The sequence below is a fragment of the Xyrauchen texanus genome, chromosome 10 (genome assembly GCF_025860055.1).
Source record: "Xyrauchen texanus isolate HMW12.3.18 chromosome 10, RBS_HiC_50CHRs, whole genome shotgun sequence".
In the NCBI taxonomy this organism is placed as follows: Eukaryota; Metazoa; Chordata; class Actinopteri; order Cypriniformes; family Catostomidae; genus Xyrauchen; species Xyrauchen texanus.
The window spans coordinates 50,931-70,989 of record NC_068285.1 but is presented as its reverse complement, the minus strand read 5'-3'; the positions used below and the strand labels follow the sequence as shown (position 1 = coordinate 70,989).

Here is a 20,059-nt window from a genome sequence, read left to right as displayed (position 1 = left end):
AAGATAATTTATAAGAGTTTGTGTTCCACTAAAGAAAGAAATCAAATGGGGTTTAGAACAACATGAGGCGGAGAACATGATGACAGATTTGTAATTTTGGCTCAACTATAATTTAAGAGCATGAAACACCTGCTGCACCTTTAAATGTTGTTTGTCTCTTTCAGACTCCTCCTCCTCAGGTGACAGGTGAAAGTGAAACTAGTAAAACAGGATCCATTTAGTGACAAGAGCAGAAAATTACACGACGAGAGAAACAGAGAAAAAGTTTGACAGTTTTTGTTCCACTGAATCGTCTGAAACAATCAATAAATTCATTGTGAAGTATTTTGTAGGTGATATTCTAGTCAGTAAAGAGGAACATCAACAGTTCTTGACAGGTGAGTACTGAACTGCTGCTAAACAAACCAAAACTCACAAGACAACAATAATAAACCTTTCAAACTATCAGCTACAGTAAGACATCTAACAGATATCTAAGTATTAATCACAGCAGAACAAACAGATACTGAGACTTTTGCTCTTTTATCTGAATTGTCAGTATGTGTTCAGTTTCTTTGGCACTGAAATGTTATTTCTTCTATTGACTTGAAACGTTGCTTTGTTTTCTTCTGTTGAGTCTTCTGATGTTTTCTCTTTATGCTGGTGTTTAACATGTCATAAAAGCTGACAGTCTGCAATTGAACCTCATTGATTCATTTCTAATGGAATATTCTAGAGGACAAATAAAAACAAATATGTGTCAGTATTGAACAAATAAACACGTCACAAATATAGATGATGTCCCGTTTGTTGACAGGTGTTCAGTGGACTGTTCAGATGATGTCATGGACTCCACAAAGGATCTCAGTGGACAGACAGACACAGGGAAGGTCAAGAGGTCAGAGGATTTCAATGCTTTAATAAAATACACTGATAGATATTTCTGATATGCTGCACAACACTACAGTATAAAAACACTGAGGAGAAATGAGAACAGACTGGATTATCTCAAGTATAAACATGTGAAAACAGCTTTAGGGTAAAGTGAGATCTACAGTATGAATACAATCATAAAGACAAGTACAGGTGAAGGAAAAAAATAAACAACTTTCTAAACATCAAACTTAACCTTAAATAATGTCATCAATATCAAACATAAGATGAAGATAAACATCTCATAAACACTTTGATACTTACAGACAAACTTCTATAAATGATTGAAAAGATGATTGACAGATTTAAGACAGCTGTCATCAGCAGATATCAGCATCAACTGAGTAAAACCAGATGCACCACCTAGTGACACAGAAATAAACTACAGAGAACAGAACAAAAGTCTTTCCAGCTTTAGTGACATTCAGATCAGATCTGCTGTGTAATGTCATGTGCTCAAATATATCTTCATCAAATAAGCAGAAGTGAAATTGCTGAATGTTGAACTAGGACTGTGCATTAAACATGACCAAACAGTTCCTGTGTGTAACATAACAACAACACGACATCTTCCATAAAACACACAAGGTGTGTGAGAATCAGCAATGTTCAGCTGGTTAGCATGTATTTCAGAAGTCTCATGTTCGGACTGTTTGCACACAACTTTACAGAGAAACTTCAGGAAAACTACAATCTCCAGTGTGCTGCTTTTCACTGTCCTAAACCAGAAATATTCTCAAGATGGAACGAATTCAATGTAAAATGAGATGTAGTCATTTTCTCTATCAGAGAGAATAAAGTATTGGGGTATAAACGGACACAACGTAGATTAAACGTTTAAAGAGCATTAATCTGAACCCTGCCACAGCACCACAATCAAAACAATTACTTAAGGTCTTTATTTATAGTAAAAGAAATAAGGACAAGTTATTGTGAATAAACACATAAAGGGAAGCAATGGCTTCAGGAGAGGGCAAGGCCAAAATAACAAACAAACAAATAAACCTGAAGTAGTAAAACTCTTAAGCTACAAAGAAATGAAAAGAAAAGAAATAACACAATAATACTCTAGCGTCCTTCCTGGCCTCAAAACAGGAGAAAACTGAGTACAACAAAAATGGCACCCACCTCCCTACAGCTTCCAAATAAACATCCAATAACACATGTACTTACAACAGTCAAATATAGATAGAGATACAATACCCAAAAGTAGAACGTTCAACAACTAATTCACAATCTGCTACAACAAGCTGGGCAGGACAAAGACAATGTTCTGGAGAACGCTTTTGTGGGAACATTTCTCTCCCTCTGGCAGTTTCTTCTCTGCTTTTATGCTTCCTCTGTCTGGGCTGAAACACAGTTAAAACCAACCATCTGAATACGTCTCTGGACGTAACACATCTTTAAAAATAATTGCTTATTTAAATGAATATATGCTTGTATTTATATCACACAGTATACAATACATAATATGCAATTATTTGTAAGGATGCACAAACCCTGCCGAAGTGCTGCGGGGAATCAGGATGATGAGGCCCATTCATCAGCGAAGCGTCAATCGGTGAGACGGTGTGATGTTCACGAGGACACTGTAGGGGAGCCGAAAGTTTTACCGCGAAAAGTCCTTCAGCTGGCTTGTGCATATGAACGGCAATGGTAAAGAGCTTCTAGACAAGAGATGATCGCTGTCTTGAAGGAAGAAATTCTGAGGAAATTGTGTTTGTGCACCTGTTTTTATAGCAGACATATTTTGCTGTTGTGTTTTAGTGTCATTCATGGAGAATCTCCTGAATCCAGCTGTGTGTCCATGAAGAGTGACCGGTCAATGGGTCATCCACCTGGATTCAGTTCAGGAGCCCCTTGTGCTGATGTGAGGTGAGGACTCTCATGTTGACTGACAGTATGAACGTGTACACCACAGTCTGAGGGACCATTAGAAAGAATCCAGTGTAAAAAATATAAATCTAAAAGGAAATATGCAATTATAATAAAAATAATGAGTCCTTCTACAGCTGATTGCTTTACTGTAACAGTTTCATTGGCATCTCTTCACAAGAGCTCATCTTTATACTGTACAGTAATATCATGTGAACATGACAGAGATGATCAGACATGACAAGAGATTGTTCCTCAGGTTTATCACAGGACATACAGTCTGCTGGAGATCACAATGTTACTAAAAAAGGACATGTTGACTATATGTTACAGTATGTTTCCACCTGTGCTACAGTAATCTGTGTCTGATGAAGAATATGTTGTAGGGATATGTGTTGACACTTTTTCACTTTTGTTTGACAGGACACACTCAGATACACGTGAACGGATGAGTTAGGGGACGTTCACACCAAACGTGTTTTTGTGCGTCTGCTCTGTTGCTCTGTTCATTTACATTTACGCATTTGGCAGACGCTTTTATCCAAAGCGACTTACAGTTCAATTATTACAGGGACAATCCCCCCGGAACAACCTTGCTCAAGGGCACAATGGTGGTGGCAGTGGGGTTCGAACCAGGGACCCTCTGATTAACAGCCCTGTGCTTTAGCCACTACACCACCACCACTCCAGTGTTGTTTCATTGTTTTTCAATGAACACATGCTGGACGAACATCCTTGACTGCTGCACCGTGTCTCTGTGTTTCTTCAGTGTGTCACGCAGTGACCGTGTAATGAGGCAGACGAGAATGAGGATCTAAGTGCAGCTTTTAATGAACACAAAAGATGAACACGGTAACTCAGAGTGTAAAGAAAAACCAAGAACAGGGCTTAGAACAAGACATGAATACATTCAACAACTGACAACCGGTGAGCAAACAAACAGAGCTTTAAATACACAAAGGACTAATGACAAATTAAACACAGGTGAGGACAACAGGAGACAGCTGGCAGTGATGAGGGCAGGGAATTATGGGAAGTGTAGTCCATGGGGAACATTAATTGATGGTTATAATATTAATAAATACCAACTAAATTCCAAAATGTTACTGGTGAAGTAGATTCTTGCACACCCTGTTCACAAAAAACAACAACAACTGGAAAACATCATTCATTATAATTAACTAGATTTTTATTTCATTAAACATTTTGAATGTACTTTGCTACAACGGCTTATAGGATGAATTTAAAATTATGATTTAAAAATAAATTTTACGTAATATAAGCAACTATTTTCTAAATGGGCCCCGGGTTGGTCGGTTGCTCAGGGCCTCAGAAATCGTAATCCCGCCCCTGCTTGTAATGTCCCGTTATGTCGTGTTTTGTGTTCTGAATGATCAAATAAAACACACGTCCTCACTGCAGCTTCAGGATTTCTCAGATCATTAAAAATGAAAATTGTGTCATCATTCACTCACCCTCATGCAGAAGACACAAAAGCAGATGTTTTAATGAATATGGTGAGTGGTCTTGTTAATACAATGGCAGTGGAGAGTGACTCACTTTAAAACTTAAAATAAAAGTATAAATGTGTAATTTTTCACTGTAAATCTTGACGTCTGTTGTGCATTCATGAGTGCTGTGAGAGATGTTTGTTCACAGCGGCTCGAGTGTTTATGTGAGAACTTATGTTGATGTTAGTGACATTGCAAGTTCTCATGTGACATATAATATATAAGACACATCATTAAATGTGTTTTATTGCACTGGATGATGAAATTATGTTTTCAGATTACTAAAAAACACATGAACTAAACTCTGTTTAATTGCTGTTTTAGTGTCATTCATGGAGAATCTCCTGAACCCAGCTGTGTGTCCATGAAGAGTGACGGGTCAATGAGGCGTCCACTTCACTTCAGTTCAGGAGAGTCTTTGATCAACTGCAGAAACAAACAAGATACATCAGAGTCAACTGCTGGGAAAGTGCCATTGGACTCCATTTTTGTGGTGCGTGTGTGCGTGTGTGTGCGTGTGTGTGTGTGTGTGTGTGCGTGTGTGTGTGTGTGTGTGTGTGTGTGTGTGTGTGTGTGCGTGCGTGTGTGTGTGTGCGTGCGTGAGAGAGTGTGAGAGAGAGCCACAATAGGCTGTTTTTTTAAATACACACTTTAGGAAGCTTTACAGCTTCACCCTCATCTTAATAACACACACACACACACACACACACACACACACACACACACACACACACACACACACACACACACACACACACACACACTGATGAATTCAAGACAACTAAAGCACAAATAAAATGAGTGGTGATTCTTGTCCACTGATCCTTCAGTTCTTGTCTGTTACTGAATGAAGTTTGTTGTTTGAATGTTCACTGATTTCAGGAACTTGAGCACAAAATCATCTCTCTGATGAAGAAAGAGCTGAAGAGTTTCAAGAGACTACTGATCTCAGATTCCCCAGCATGCTCTGAGAGAGAGGAGGAGGATGATGAAGGTCAGAGCAGAGTCAGAGAGGGGTTTCTGAAGATCACACTGCACGTCCTGAAGAAGATGAAGCAGACAGACCTCGCTAACACACTTCAAACCAGTAAGAGCTCGCACTCACGTCACTATTACATCACGTCACCTTCAGAGGAAACACAGTGTCTGGATTCACTCAATATTAGTGAAAGAAAATAAACTTCATGTCTAATGACCATTAAACATCAACATCAATTATAATTCCCATTTCTTTTCCTCTTTACATCAGAACTGATTTCTGTGCATCAACAAAAACTCAAAACAAAACTAAAAGAGAAATTCCAGAGAATTACTGAAGGAATGTCAAATCAAAGCAGCTCAACACTTGTGAATGAGATCTACACAGAGCTGTACATCACAGAGGGAGGGAGTGCAGAGATCAATAATGAACATGAGGTGAGACAGATTGAGACAGCATCCAGGAGAGCAGAGACACAGGAAACACCAATCAAATGCAATGACATCTTTAAAGCCTTACCTGGACAAGACAAAGCCATCAGAACTGTGCTGACTAAAGGAGTCGCTGGAATTGGGAAAACTGTCTCTGTGCAGAAGTTCATTGTGGACTGGACTGAAGGAAAAGCAAATCAGGACGTTCACTTCATATTTCCACTTCCTTTCAGAGAGCTCAATCTGATGAAGCACAAAAATATCAGTCTTATGGATCTTCTTCATCAGTTTTTCACAATTACAAAAGAACTGAGATCAACATTCCTTGATGACTACAAAGTCATTTTCATTCTTGATGGTCTGGATGAGTGTCGACTTCCTCTAGATTTCCAGAACAATGATATTTTGTGTGATGTGACAGAATCGGCCTCAGTGGATGTGCTGCTGACCAACCTCATCAAGGGGAATCTGCTTCCTTCTGCTCTGCTCTGGATCACCTCTCGACCAGCAGCAGCCAATCAGATTCCTCCTGAGTGTGTTGACCAGCTCACAGATGTACGAGGCTTCAATGACCCTCAGAAGGACGAGTATTTCAGGAAGAGAATAAAAGATGAGCGTCTGGCCAACAGAATCATCACACACATGAAATCATCAAGAAGCCTGTACATCATGTGTCACATACCAGTCTTCTGTTGGATTTCAGCCACTGTTCTCCAGAGACTGTTGAGTGAAGCAGAGAGTGCAGAGATCCCCAAGACTCTCACTCAAATGTTCACACACTTCCTGATCTTTCAGAGCAAACTGAAGAGCCAGAAGTATGATGGGAAATGTGAGGTGGATCTTCAGCAGGCTAGAGAGAGGATTCTGTCTCTGGGAAAACTGGCTTTTCAACAGCTGGAAAAAGGGAACCTGATCTTCTATGAGGAGGACCTGAGAGAGTGTGGCATTGATGTCAGAGAAGCGTCAGTGTACTCGGGAGTTTGTACCCAAATCTTCAGAGAGGAGTTTGGACTGCACCTGGGGAAGGTGTTCAGCTTTGTGCATCTGAGCATTCAGGAGTTTCTCGCTGCTCTGTATGCTTTTCTTTCCTTTTATCAACAGAAATCAGGTCTCTTCAGTAAGTTTAGGTCATCTATGAGTGATTTCCTGAAGAGTGAAGTGGACAAGGCCTTACAGAGTGAGAACGGACACCTGGACCTTTTCATTCGATTCCTTCTGGGTCTCTCACTGAAGTCCAATCAGACAATCTTACGAGACCTACTGACACAGACAGGAAGCAGCTCTGACAGCAAACAGGAAATAGTTGAGTACATTAAGAAGAAGATCAGGAAGAATCCCTCTCCAGAGAAATCCATCAATCTGTTCCACTGTCTGAATGAACTCAATGATCATTCTCTAGTGCAGGAAGTACAAACATACGTGAACAGAAGAGATATCAATCGTCTCTCTGGAGTCCGTCTCTCTCCTGCTCAGTGGTCAGCTCTGGTGTTTGTGTTGCTGAACTCAGAAGAGGAGCTGGATCAGTTTAATCTGAGGAAATATGATCCATCACATGAATGTCTTCTGAGGCTGCTGCCGGTGATCAAAGCATCCAGAAAAGCTGAGTGAGTAATTTAATGTTTTAATCTCACTTTATTGAAATTAAATAGCAGAGGTTAGATTTTAATGTACTTTGTTAGATTAAAAACAACCCCTTATACTATTTTGATGTTTGTTTGGTTTCATGTGTTACTTTTAATAGTTTTACCTTCATTTTAAACAGACATTGTAGCCAAATAGATTCAAAATGTTTAATTCAAAGTTAATAATCTAGTTTAATAAAACAAAAGCATGTTTTCTACAGTTTTCCACTAAATAAATACAAAACGATACTTTATTTACTTTATACTGATACTTTTCATTTTTATTTATGCTTCCACATACAATAATACACTGTTAGACATTTTATTGCATTTTTGCGGTAACTTACTGGCAGCACTATTGCCAGTAAGTTACTGTAAGTTCCCCTTTACAGTAGCTTACCTGTAAATGTGTTTTACGGTAAGATGCCCTTACCGCGATTTCATTTTACAGTAAGATGCCCTTACCGCGATTTCATTTTACAGTAAGTTGCCCTTACCGCGATTTCATTTTACAGTATGATTTCCTTACTGCAATTTCATTTTACAGTAAGATGCCCTTACCGCAGTTTCATTTTACAGTACAATACCCTTACTGCAACTTATTTTAAATTTATTTTACACTATTTTATATTTTACATTAATGCTATTGAATTTAATAAATTCCAAAAAAGTGACTTGAGTTCATGTACATCAGCATATTTTTTATTTACTGTCACAATCAATTACATCCAATTTATTTATTGTGATGCAGCATTTAAAAAAAATTATAGAAAAATTAATGCATAACAAATAAAAGCAGAGATCATGACAATACGCAAAAAGAAAAAAAGCAAGTACAATAAAAATACACTAACAGTTCTCAGCTAAAACAAGAGAAAATTAAATCAAAAGGAAATGGCACCCACCTCTCTACTAATCCCAAAGAAACAAAAATATAAATTTGTATGGTAAAGAACAATACAACAAAAGTTTACAAACAAATAACTGATCTGAGGAATGTGCCGCTTTTGCCCACAAAGCTTCCTCTCCTCCAATCACAGCAGATTTACAACCGATCATTGGCGTCAGGTGGCAGCAATTCCTTCCTGCTTATGGGAACTAGAGAGAGAAACAGGGAGAAAGGGGAAAATAAATAAATAAAGAAAACAAAACAAATACATCCTTGGATGTAACACACTCACACAGCAAGTTCTACAGATTGTAGCACCAGCACCAGATTTGGTAGCACCGCACATGTAATATGAATAATATTACATGTTTTGTCTCTAAGAAAGGCACAAGTCCCCATTGACTTCCATAGTATTTAATTTTTCATACTATGGAATTCAAAGGACTGTTTGGTTACCAACATTGTTCAAAATATAATCTTTTATGTTCAACAGAATAAAGAAATTAATTCAGGTTTGAAACAACATAAGAGTGAGTAAATGACAGAATTTTTATTTCTGGTCAAATCTCTTTAAAGCTTTCTCTTCTTTTTGGCAAAGGAATTACACGATTCTCATAAAAAATTTGGGAAGATTGTCGAGTTTTCAAATGCACATGTAGGCATATGTACGGCCATACTCTAGATCTGGTATTAACACATGGTCTCTCTACTGAAGGCTTAGAATTAAATGAACATGCTATTTCGGACCACAAACCAATTTTGTTTAATATTCCTATCGCATGCTGTTTTGTCAATCCTGTGGAATCTCTGCAATGTTTTTGCAGGTTTTCATCAAAGACTGCTACAGAATTCATTGCTAAGTTCAATGAGGTTTGCAAGGTGTCTGACTCTGGTTTTCAGGATATGGGTGTCGATGAACACCTGTATTGGCTGCATTCTACCTGTAAAGATGTGTTAGATGCAGTGGCTCCTCAAAATATTAAACAGCATAAAATTAGGTCCGATCCGTGGTTAAACGATGAAATAAGAGGCCTTAGACAAAATTGTAGGCAAGCAGAGAGAAAATGGAAGAAAAATAAGTTACAAATTTACTATGATATCTTTAAAGAAGCGTTAAAATTTTTTCAGAGGACTGTAAAATTAGCCAAATCAAAATATTTTGTTGAGATAATAGAAAAAAAAAGGTAACAATCCGAGGACATTATTTAATATTATAAATACAGTTTTAAACCCTCCCATATTAAATCTCAATCCGACCCCATTGATATGTGAGAATTTTCTTAGTTCATTTAAAACAAAGATTGAGAATCTTAGAGGAATTATCCCACAAATGAACAATGACGTTTTAAACCTTTTCACACAGACTACAGTTTTTAATCAATTTGAACTCATTACTTTTCAGCGGCTACGGGAAATTGTAAGTAACCTGAAACATACCGGGTCAGCTATAGACATGGTTCCTCCTTGGTTCCTGAAAGAAAATATTGAGGCTGTTGGACCTAGTATTATTCAGATTGTGAATAAAAGTTTAGATACAGGTATTTTTCCTAACATGCTGAAACAGGCTTTTGTGCAACCAGTGCTAAAAAAAACAAATTTAGATCCAACTGACTTGAATCATTTTAGACCGGTCTCGCATCTCTCATTTATGTCAAAAATTTTAGAAAAAGTGGTGCTCAATCAATTACATGTTTATTTAGAACAGAATAAGATTGGTGAAGTTTACCAGTCTGGTTTTAAAAGGCTTCATTCTACAGAGACTGCCCTTGTAAAAGTGTTTAATGATTTATTGATGACAGTGGATTCTGGTGATTCAGCAGTGTTAGTTTTATTAGATTTAACCGCAGCCTTTGATACAATAGATCACGCTCTGTTGCTGTCGCGGCTAGAGGAATATGTAGGGATTCAGGGGAAGGCCCTAAATTGGTTTAGGTCATACCTGACTGAAAGAAGCATGGCAGTGAAATTCGGCCAGTATACATAAAGTTCTACACCACTGATATGCGGTGTGCCACAAGGCTCTATCCTGGCCCCAACACTTTTTTCACTCTACATGCTGCCGTTGGGAGATATTTTTAGGAGGTATGACATTGCATTTCATTGCTATGCAGACGACTTGCAAATATACTTACCATTAAGAAACGGAAGTAGCCTGGAGCCTCTAATGTCCTGCCTGTCTGAACTTAAATCATGGTTGGCCTCTAACTTTCTATATCTTAATGAAAATAAGACTGAGATTGTAGTATGCGGGTCCAGAAGAACAAGGAGCTCAGCGGAGTTAAATTTCGGCCCACTCTCAATACATGTTAAAGAACGTGTTAAAAACTTGGGTGTTTACATCGATAGCTCTCTGAAGCTAAATGCACAGATAAATCATGTGGTGAAGACAAGTTTCTTTCACTTAAGAAACTTGGCTAAGATGAAATCGTGTTTGACGTATAAGAGCCTTGACATTGCTATCCATGCGCTTATATCTTCAAGACTTGATTATTGTAACTCTTTATATAAGGGTATTAGTCAAGCTTCTATTCTACGGCTGCAAAAGGTCCAAAATGCGGCAGCGAGATTATTATTGAATATTAAAAAACGAGAACATATCACTCCATCTTTGATCGCTCTACATTGGCTTCCTGTACAATATAGAATTGATTTTAAACTTCTTTTATTGGTGTATAAATCACTCCATGACCTTACACTGACTTATTTATCAGCTCTGTTAATAGAGTATCAATCAGGAAGAACCTTGAGATCATCAACTCAAAAGTTGCTGAAAATTCCACGGACTAAGTTAAGCCAGAAAGGGGATCGGGTTTTTGCAGTAGTAGCGCCAAGACTTTGGAATAGTTTGCCATCATATGTTAGGGATGCTGACTCTGTACATGTTTTTAAAGTACAACTTAAGACATATCTGTTTGCCATGGCTTATTCGTCTTAAATGTTTATATTTTTATTTTTTATTCTATTACTATTGTAGTATGTTTCTCTTTCTATTTTTCAGTGAGAATGTAAAGCACATTGGTCAACTTGTGTTGTTTTAATAGTGCTATATAAATATAGGTGACATTGACATTGACATAATAGACAATAAGTAAGTGTACACATTATGCAACTATCGCTTTACATTTTCCTATATTAAAAATAGCGGAACTGTGATCCTTTCACATAATTATCATTCTCACCTTTCTCCCTCTGTCTCCACCTTTCTCTTTTAAAGGTTATATTATTTGCTTTTCTATTGTTGTGTAGTTCAGTTATGTTTTTACCTCGATTAAATTTCTTAGCAGAGCTTTTTCTTTAAATATTACTTGTACTTCTACTTATGGAGATTTAGTAGTCCACTGCCACCTATGATCCCAAGAGTGCCAGTCGAATCAACGAGCCCACTTGTCCAGAGCACTTACTACTCAGCTTTGTAGAGGTATGGGGGAATAGTAAAGCTATCGGGTCAAGAGCAGTGAGTGATTCTCTTTGTCTTTTGTTGTTTGATTGCAATGGCAAACAGCAGCACACCTGTGTATAGGCTACTGTCACTTTAAGACCGAATGCACAGATCCAATATAATGACCAGTGATGGGAATAACGGTGTTATAAATAACGTCGTTACTAAAGGCGTTACTTTTTTCAGTAACGAGTAATCTAATTGATTACTCTTCCCATCTTAATAACGCCGTTACATTTACTGCCAAAAAAACTACACTATAATTGAAGCTGTTTTTTTCATCAGACCAACTAGATCTCTGATGCCGGTTTCGGCTTGAAGCGATCGCGGCACTGCTGCTTCTGCTCTGCTCCTGCTACGCGCTCACGTTGCCTTTGCTCTAATCTGTTAACATGGGCGCCGAACAAAATACGCGCTGCTAACGCGTGCAGTGGGGAACTAGCGAAACCGCCGTGAGTCGAGAGGCAAAGACTTTTTTACTGTTCTTCCTTGGTTAGTGGGCAGTGCACGAGACAAGCGCATAAATGCTGACGATTGGCTGAGCTTGAGATTTTTTTGTGGAGATGTAGGCTAATGTGGCAGGGCGGAGGGCGGGGCCGGGTCGTGATACTACACACCCGGTCTCGTATTAGGCTAATCAAGCCTCCGTGAGGTTTAAAGGCTGACTGCAGAGGGCCGTGCAGGAGAGAGAGATCGTTAGCGGACATGTCCGTCATGTGTGTTTATGTTGTCTTTTAAGTTTATCATTAAACTATTATTTATATTGAAAAGCCGGTTCTCGCCTCCTCCTTCCCATTGATCCATTTACACTGGTGCCGAAGCCCGGGAAGGAGGAGGCGAGAACCGGCTTTTCAATATAAATAATAGTTTAATGATAAACTTCATATAATTAGAATATCATCAAAAAGTTGATTTATTTCAGTAATTCCATTCAAAAAGTGAAACTTGGATAATGTATACATTCATTCCACACAGACTGATATATTTCAAGTAATTCAGGCAAAAGGAGCCCCAACTAAGTATTGAGTGCTGTACATGCTCATACTTTTCATGTTCATACTTTTCAGTTGGCCAACATTTCTAAAAATCCTTTTTTTGTATTGGTCTTAAGTAATATTCTAATTTTCGGAGATACTGAATTTGGGATTTTCATTAGTTGTCAGTTTTAATCATAACAATTACTGAAATAAATCAACTTTTTGATGATATTCTAATTATATGACCAGCACCTGTATATTTGTTATTTCTTTTTGGTATAGTGCTTAACAAGCATAATAAAATTTTGCCCAGTTGTGGCCTGTTGAGGGGCAATAAATATCAAAAGTTCCAAAACATCTTTTGTGTTATTTGTATCGATCCACTATATAAACATAATATCTACATACATGGCACTTGATTGGAGGCTAGTCTCACTTTGTCCCACAGCAACATTAACACAGTTTAGATTTGTGTACATTGTTTCTGTTAATAATGTATTGTATTAAGTGTCCATTTCATTATAATATTCAAATTTATCATAAATAATTGAACATGCACATGTATTTGAAGTTCCGTTAAAGAGGGATGGAGGTGGGGGTCACATTTGAGCATTTAAAAATTTACTTGAAAGTAACGCAATAGTTGCTAGTAATTGTAACTGATTACTTTTTAAAAGTAACTTGCCCAACACTGATAATGACTAACATGCATCCAATTTTTTCCCTATTGTTTAAGTTCACTTAAGACATGACCTACTGTGGACTATTCAATTTCTGGGCCTACGTGAATACTAGTCAAGTCATGCATTTTGACAAATAAGTGTGTATTTTTGATCGGTAAAAGCATAGAACTGAAATGGGTGCTCGAGCGCTGACAGACTGTGCTCACTTTTCGAGTGTGCGCGCACGAAGGTCTGCCTGTCAGCATTCGAGTGCTAAATTCCGATCTCTTGCATGGTTTATTGCAATTTTAATAACTTATTAAAACACATTTTGCCATTTATTTTCTCATTTACCCATGTTTCTTTATCGCTCAAATGCATCAGTAACTTTAAGCAGTCATAACACGCATCACACCTAACATTTCAGAAAGCAACAAGTGAAATAAAATGTTACTCTTCTCTGCGGTGACTGTTAGGTTGCATTTTAAGACCTTTGAAACCTGGATATAAGACATGTTAACGCTAATTAAGGCCTTATTTTTTCATTAACAAATTTAAGACATTAAGACTTTTAAAGGATCCACGGACACCCTGAGTACAGTAGGGACAAATATTTAATGGAACTGCAAAGATTGTGTACTGGTGTTGGTGCCAATGTTTTGTCCCAGTCCAGCCCTGCATAAGAAACTTACCTAATTTGACATTCTCCACTCATATTCGGTGAGCCTCTGCAGAAACTTTGCTACCCGGTAGTTGATGGCAGTCACCTTTCTCTTCACAACACCTCCTGTCTTTCAACTTGTGCCAACTTTGGCCATGCACGCTGCCATCTTCAGGGTTGATCCTTAAAAAGAATCTTAAAACAAACACAGGTATTACATTTTCATATTAACACATACAGTAGTCATCTTTAAAAGCGGCCCTTTATTTTTCTCAATATAAATAATGTAAGAAACAAGATATGATTTTTTCCCCCATGAAAACAAGCACTGACTTTGTTTATAAAGTAAATCAAACACCCACCCACTGGCAAAGTTATGAAGTTGGTTAGCTTCTTAGAAGACCTTCCCCTCAATGCTGAACATCCAGTGGGTTGCAAACAGCAGACTACTCCCTAAAACAAAGGCATCTTCAGCTAAATTGTTTCATGTAATAGAATTCTTAACAACTATTTATCATACCTAGCATGATCACCCGTGGTGTGGTAGGCAATGTCACCTCCTGCTCAACCGACATCTTGGTCGAGGTTGGCTGAAAGAAAAGATAATAATAATAAAATTCTCAGATATTGCAAATAATTTCTATTTAAGAAAACAAAAATAGATTTTAAATTAGAGTGATGGTGTAAAAAATGTAAAGAAATAACTTTTACATCTGTCAAGATGAAGATGTGGTCCTCTTTCTCTTGAAAGTATTTCATTAAAAGAAGAATGGCAGCAATAGGGACCTGATGGTTGTTCATGCTTTCATGCTCAATCTCTCGTAGCAAAGCCTGGATGTCCTGGTTCCATTTTAGTCTTTGATTTAGGAAAAAGTTCATAATCCTCCTGCCCTTGGTGAGGAAAGCTTCATGGAGGCGTGTGTCAATATCAGTATCGGTGAGCATATGGAAATGACTGCAGAGACCTCTTTTAGTGAAGAGAAACAGCCATTGCTCCTCAACTTCACACAGACTGGGAGCAGGCTAAGTATTTATCATGTGCCTCTGATAAATATAGGTCAATTCCATTTTCCTCTCTACGTCCATTGTCTCAACAGCTGTAGTTCCTTCTGACTTGAAGATGGTTACCAAGATCTTTCTCTTGTCTTCCAATGAAAAAATAGAGAAGAGAATATATAGTCTACAATAACATGTACAAATGAATTAAAATGAAATAAGAAAATAACCAATAAGAAGCCATAATAAAATAACAAATAAGACGCTTAATTCTTGCTTATAATTAATGAATTCTTGCATTAATTACATAAACTTTGACTTGATTTTTTTCTTTCATTTTCCCCTTATGTATACGAGAGGGGGGCAGTTTTACCAATAATTAGCATAGAATTTCTAAAATGTTTTTCAATTAATCTATTAGTCTGCCTTTACATTGCTTTAAAAGCGTTACTATTTTAAACATGTCTGTCCTGTGCAGAGTGAATCCAGCACGTATATGATACTATATGTAACTTTAGCTGTCACTTCAGAAACAGTTTGCAGCATGCTGTCGGTCCAATACATCTCTTACATCGTGTCTACACTTTGTTAATGAGAGGATTCGCGAGCCTGCATAATTCGGCACTGAATTAAAATGCCGTTATGAGCGGTGAGTAGGTTCTGACTAACTTGAACACCTTTGTTTGGCCATTGCGTTCAAGAGAACAACGACTATCGGTATGTCTGTGATTGGCTACATTGCTGCTCACCGCTGCAAAACGCGTTGTAAATAGGTTAATTTTCCGTTCTCCAGAACGTGAACACAAATAAGCACAAATATACACTGGAGCGTTTGGCAAATCTGTTGCGCCAATATATTATTACAGTATCAATTGAGGGTGCTCTTGCTTGCGTTTGAAGGTACATAGCACCACCATAGAACCGGGCTTAGGCGGGAGCGCGAGCGAGTGCCTTTGAGAAAACGCGCTAGGCCTACTTCAAATAGCCTAACGTCACACACATTTAACGGTATTTATTTAAATGACGAGTAAAATATGCCTTAACTGGCCGTAAAAATTAAGGAAAACCATTGTTTGTGTAAATACTAGATTGGGTCCATCGACAGTCAGACATAATGGGATATGAAAGCGGCAGTTTTTGAGGAAAACTAAGTTCCTTCAGACTGTCCTGTTAGTAATAATAGCCTATTAGATTGTATTACTTCATACATTTAGCTATATTTAATTGATATTGGTAATAGTTTACGCTGTAAAAGTAACTTATAAAAGAAATTTGTTCAGTTAAAGTACTTACCTCAGAAAAACTCTCAGCTGGCGTCGATCTATGGCGATCCACTCTCAGGGACGTCTGTTATGCGCGCACTTGACACACAAACCTCTGTTTACATTCTGCGAGGCTGTTGCGCGGGCTTTGCACGCGAGCAACAATTACAATTGTGTGAGGTCTAATGTCTATGTATGGGAACCAGTTGTGGATTAAAAAATGTTTTTTTTTGTTGAGAAAATGCTAATATAAAAATGACTTATTTATAGGATTAAAATAAATCCTTCCATCCACGTGTTTTTTTATGTAACTTTTAAAGTTCATCGCTAATAAATGAGAATGCAGATTCATGATTTTCATCTGCAGGGGGAAAAACTATTAAACATTATTATATGACATTTTAATAGGCCTTAATTAAATAGGCTTTAATTAATACAATATGCATATAGCCCTATGAGTAATAGAAGTTGTGTACACAATGAACAGAAGTGCAGCCATCCTGTGAATTATAAGGCAATGATTAGGCTACAACTTGATTGTATGTACAGGTGAAACTCGAAAAATTAGAATATCGTCCACACCACACTACAATGGGCCACCAAGAAGAGGCGCAGCGGGGCCAAGGGTCCATGCCCCCCACCCCCAAGAACATTCTCCACCTCTGGCTGCCAAACACATACCATGCTTACCCTGTTTGTTTGCTGTGTTTATTTTTCTATTTATTTTTTTTTTTATTTATTTTATTATTATTATTTAAAAAAAAAATTCCTGTATAGTGCTTGGCATATATGCCGATTTATATATACTGCAGAGAGGCAGTCCTTGTCAACAGAAGCCTACAAGAAATCTGTCTTCTTCATTTACAGTAGCACTACTGCTTTTGCGTAAACAGTAAAGTACTGTAAATTACCATATACAGTAAGTTACTGTAAATTTCATACAAAATACCCACAATGCAGTGCATATTACAGTAGTTAACCGTAAATAATATAAATGGTATTTTACTGGGCTTTTTTGCGGTAAGTAACTGTAAAATTACGGCAAAGTCTAACAGTGTACACATCAGCCTCATAAATAAATCATTATTTACCTGCATATATGTAAAGGTATCAATGGAAAGGAGGAGGCGGAACCGGCTTTTCAATATAAATAATAGTTTAATGATAAACTTAAGACAACATAAACACACACATGACAGACATGTCCGTAAATCAGGGTTTCCCGCAGCACTTTGAAACTAAGGCGGCCGCCTAAGCAACACACGCCTGCCGCCTTAACTACGTCGTCAAAAAAATATATATGAGCGATATTCGCCGTGTTACTCTGTCCTGTTTTCTCCCTTTCCATCTTTAAATATGTGATAAGCCTTTGTGTTCGCTTCAGTCTTGTTATCAGCGCGTTCTTCCGCAGCAGCGCCGAGCGGTGTGTGTGTGTGTGTGTGTGTGTGTGTGTGTGTGTGTGTGTGTGTGTGTGTGTGTGTGTTCATCTGAACCTCATTGGTCTGTCACTGCTCGTCAATGTCAGAATATTTGAGATGACCAATCAAATCAAAGTAGGCGGGCTTTATGTTCACAACGCGAATTTTAGCAGAGCGACTTGACAGTAAAGGAGCGACTCGACGCGCTTCAGTTTACGGTCGGTCAAGTGCGAGATAAGATGTAAGTTGCTAAACTAAACATTTGCTATTTGACAGTTTTTTTTAAAGGTCATAAATGTTAAACGAATCACAAAAATAATCAGGCAAATTAATAAACTTTTGTCTATTTTCGCCATTTTGAACTGAAAATAGACCACTATATGTGACGTGCCTGATGTAATGTAGCCTAATAATTAATTTACTGTCATTGTGAGGGGACAAGACACATTAACCAGGGTACCCGCAGGATCTTAAAAGCATTGGAAAATAATCTCAAATTAAGGCCTTAAAAGCCTTGGATTTGGTATACAAAGTCTTGGATTTCGTTACAAAGGTATTATATATTTTTTGCCTTTACTAGGATTAAGTTCATACCATAACAAAATTAACTGTTACTAATGCAGGCTAATTAAAAATTCATGCAACGTTGAGTGCATTCCACGTCATAGCAGAAAGCGCGAAAGCGTGCGCACCGTTACTATGGTTACTAGGCAAGTGAATTGCAGAACAAGATAGTAGCCAAGCGTAGTTTGTCGTCTGAAGTGGGAACGTTTCAGTTTAATGCCAGAATTCAATAATTTAAACCCCAAATCAGAGCTTTTCTGTTAAAAGAACATGTTTTCTACCCGGTCTTTTCAATAGTATCTGGCAATCATGCGCGCGCGCTCTCTAACGCAAGAAGCGCGGATGATCTGAAAACACAGACGAGCTGGAGTTCAGCAATCTTCATTTGAGATTGTCAACTTAAATTGAAGTGTCATTCAGTCGGCCTGTGTTCTGTCACGAGCCGCTTGCGCTGTTTGTGCGAACAAAATGCAGGCTGATATCAGCAGTGTTTTAATGTTGATGCAATGTTTCCAGAATATCCGCACGATTTCAAATGTGACATTGATTTTATACAACAGTTAAAAAACAAAACAAAAGGGTAACATTAAGTGATTTACTACATTTAAAACAGTATAGTCAGGCTTATTGCTCTATTTTGCAATGAAATCTGTGGCTTTGAACGAATCGTGAGATTCAATGAATGACTCGATGACTCACACATAAAGACAATGAGTTACCGCCACCTACTGGCGATTTTAATATACTTTTATATAATATTTTTTATTATATAAAAGTATATTATTTATATATATTTATATAATACTTTTATTAATATTAAACGATTTTAACATTGCCTATTTATTGAAAATTGTTTTATTTAAGGCATAATTTTTTTTTTAAAAGGTATTACAAAGGTAAAAAATGAAATGGGAAAATTGATTAAAGGGAGCAAATATTGTCCCTTAATGGAAAAGGTGTGACTGCAGTCTAAGTGGAAGAGGGGTACGGAACTCTAAAAAATTGGAGAACCACGGACCTAAGGAAAAGGGATATGTAGAATTGCACAAGTGCCAAATATACCCCCCCCCGTTACCCACCACCACCTTAACTAACACATTTTCTGCGGGAAACCCTGCCGTAAACGATCTCTCTCTCCCGCACGATCCTCTGCAGTCGACCTTTAAACCTCAGAGGCTTGATTAGCCTAATACGGGACCGGGTGTGTATGATCACGACCCGGCCCCGCCCTCCGCCCTGCCACAATATATTTTTACTAAAACATTTCTTTAATGAACATGATGTGCATAACCCAGTTAAATATGATACAATACTCAATTATTATTGGGGGACTCAGTCAAGTTTATTATTATAATATAATACTGAATAATTATTACTATTATTTTAAGGGTTTGATTGTTTTATACTTTAGTCATTTATTTGTCATATTGTAGCTTCCTTTATTCCTGCAATGTTTATTTTCCACAGTTTTTCTGTTTCTGTTTTGATAATCCTTTAATGGATTTGACTAAAAACAATGTTAAATTATGTTATACTATAATATATAAAATTGCATTAAGATGTGAATAATATAGTGATCAATATTTATTTAGATTGGTAATGAATTATTAGTTTAGACGGCTTTATGTCAAGTGTTTATCTTTGTTGACTGATTTACTGAGGTGACATTATTGTTAAATTAGAAGATTGTACACAGAGGAAAAGAGAATTTGGTGGTAAATATTGTTATCATCTGTAGGTAATGTTTTCATCTAAGTGTAATCAATAGATGTTTAACTTCATGCAGCACTGTGTGATCAGATCCGATCAGAGTTTGACTTGAAGCAGTGCATGTCGGTTAGAAATGTTGTGTGACTTAAGA

General features: G+C 37.5%; 1 protein-coding gene across 1 annotated transcript in view; it reads left to right on the top strand.

Moving 5' to 3' along the window:
* The first annotated feature begins 232 nt into the window (after nt 1–232).
* Nucleotides 233–20,059, top strand: part of LOC127650771 (NACHT, LRR and PYD domains-containing protein 3-like) — a 62,060-nt gene continuing 42,233 nt past the window's right edge. The window contains exons 1-7 of the mRNA XM_052136406.1: nt 233–377; nt 797–877; nt 2,401–2,568; nt 2,680–2,787; nt 4,623–4,791; nt 5,181–5,385; nt 5,548–7,312. Of these exons, the coding sequence (XP_051992366.1) occupies nt 825–877; nt 2,401–2,568; nt 2,680–2,787; nt 4,623–4,791; nt 5,181–5,385; nt 5,548–7,312 (2,468 nt within the window). The 5' untranslated portion in view covers nt 233–377; nt 797–824. The remainder of the gene's footprint in view (nt 378–796; nt 878–2,400; nt 2,569–2,679; nt 2,788–4,622; nt 4,792–5,180; nt 5,386–5,547; nt 7,313–20,059) is intronic.